General features: G+C 47.0%; 1 protein-coding gene across 1 annotated transcript in view; it reads left to right on the forward strand.

Annotated features, from left to right (window-relative positions):
* The window catches only part of CCDC177 (coiled-coil domain containing 177), a gene marked incomplete at its 5' end in the record, with an annotated part of 868 nt that extends 490 nt beyond the window's left edge, over nucleotides 1–378 (forward strand). The window contains 1 exon segment of the mRNA XM_010010984.1: nucleotides 1–378. This exon segment is cut by the window's left edge and continues 33 nt beyond it. Within this exon segment, the coding sequence (XP_010009286.1) occupies nucleotides 1–378 (378 nt within the window).
* Nucleotides 379–1,336: the final 958 nt, after the last annotated feature.

The raw sequence follows: 1,336 nt of genomic DNA on the forward strand, positions 1-1,336 counted from the left end.
GAGCACTTGGAGGCCCTTGCTAGAGAGACAGAGAGAAAGCTCCAGCATGCTGCCCAGGTGGCTGAAGAGGCCGTCCAAGAAAAAGCCCGCAGGGTGGTCTTGAGCCGTCTGGAGAAGGAGAAAGTGCAGAAGATGAACAAGCAGAAGGTGGAACAGTATGAAGACTTACGGCGCAGGGAGACCCTCCTTTCTATAGAGAGGAAGCTGGAGAGGAGTGAGCAGATCTTCAAGGAGAAGAAGACTGTCTTAGAAAACGCCAGATCTGTCGCTCGGGCATCCTTCCATGTCCGGGAAAAGGTGCGTGAGGAGACAAACGTGCGCACCTTTGACAAGATGGCCTTGGAAGCAGAACTGCATGCCCACCTGAGTAAGAAATGAAAGATCTCATCGTGGATGAGTGGGGAGACATCAACAGTTGTCCATCATAGTGCATCAAGAAGCTCCTCCACATTAACATTTAAAAAAATAGCACAACCAACAACCACCCTAATTTCTTATTTTGGGGGAGCAGGGTACCGCACAAAAATGTGGCAGCTATTTCACATACTGTTTAAAATATGCTGATAAAAACCAGTCTCCTTCACATGTTGTTCATAGCGCGGTGGTCCATGTGTGCCCTCGTCGCTGCAAAGACATAGGAAAGAGATGCCCAGTGGCCTGAATCCAGCCTGCACAAAACTTCCTTTATTCCCTGGCAGCACTACAGTTGGGCTGAAACCTGCAGTGACTCCAGCATAGCCAACATTCCATCTTGTTTGTAGCCTTAGGGGCTGCAGAGAAAGCCTGCCAGCACAAATACGAGGGCTCTTACTCCCTGCATCGTTGCACTGTGGTTGAAGTTCACTGCCTGGTTCATTTAGCTGAGAGCAAATGGGGAGAGCTGGGAAACAACAGAAAGAAGGCAAAATGTGGTGGGCAAATGAGCAGACACAGTCTTTAACTGGAACAGCATTTTTTTCCCTAAAGGTCTACTGCAATCTACCTGAAGGCTTTGTCCAAACCTCCCTCTGATGGGGCATTTCCAGTGTAAACTGAGAACGTTTTACAGCCCAGGAGCCATGTCTTGACCACTGACTGTAATTACACCTGGAGTCCATCTCCTGCTGCTGACTGAGTTTGACACCTTAGGGCTAGAGCCGAACTAATCAAAACATCCCTACCTGGTGGTAATTGGATTGGCAAACTACTGTTCCTGTACTGTGCAGTGTGCAGCTCAAGTTTTGAATGTGCAATCTCAGAAAAAATATTTTTTTTTCCAAAAGACATTCATATGTGTATGGATATTTTTTTATGTCTGTAGTTTAAAGTGTGAAAGCCAACAGAGTTCATAAGTTGC

The sequence above is a fragment of the Nestor notabilis genome, unplaced genomic scaffold, assembly GCF_000696875.1.
Source record: "Nestor notabilis isolate BGI_N333 unplaced genomic scaffold, ASM69687v1 scaffold25083, whole genome shotgun sequence".
In the NCBI taxonomy this organism is placed as follows: domain Eukaryota; kingdom Metazoa; phylum Chordata; class Aves; order Psittaciformes; family Psittacidae; genus Nestor; species Nestor notabilis.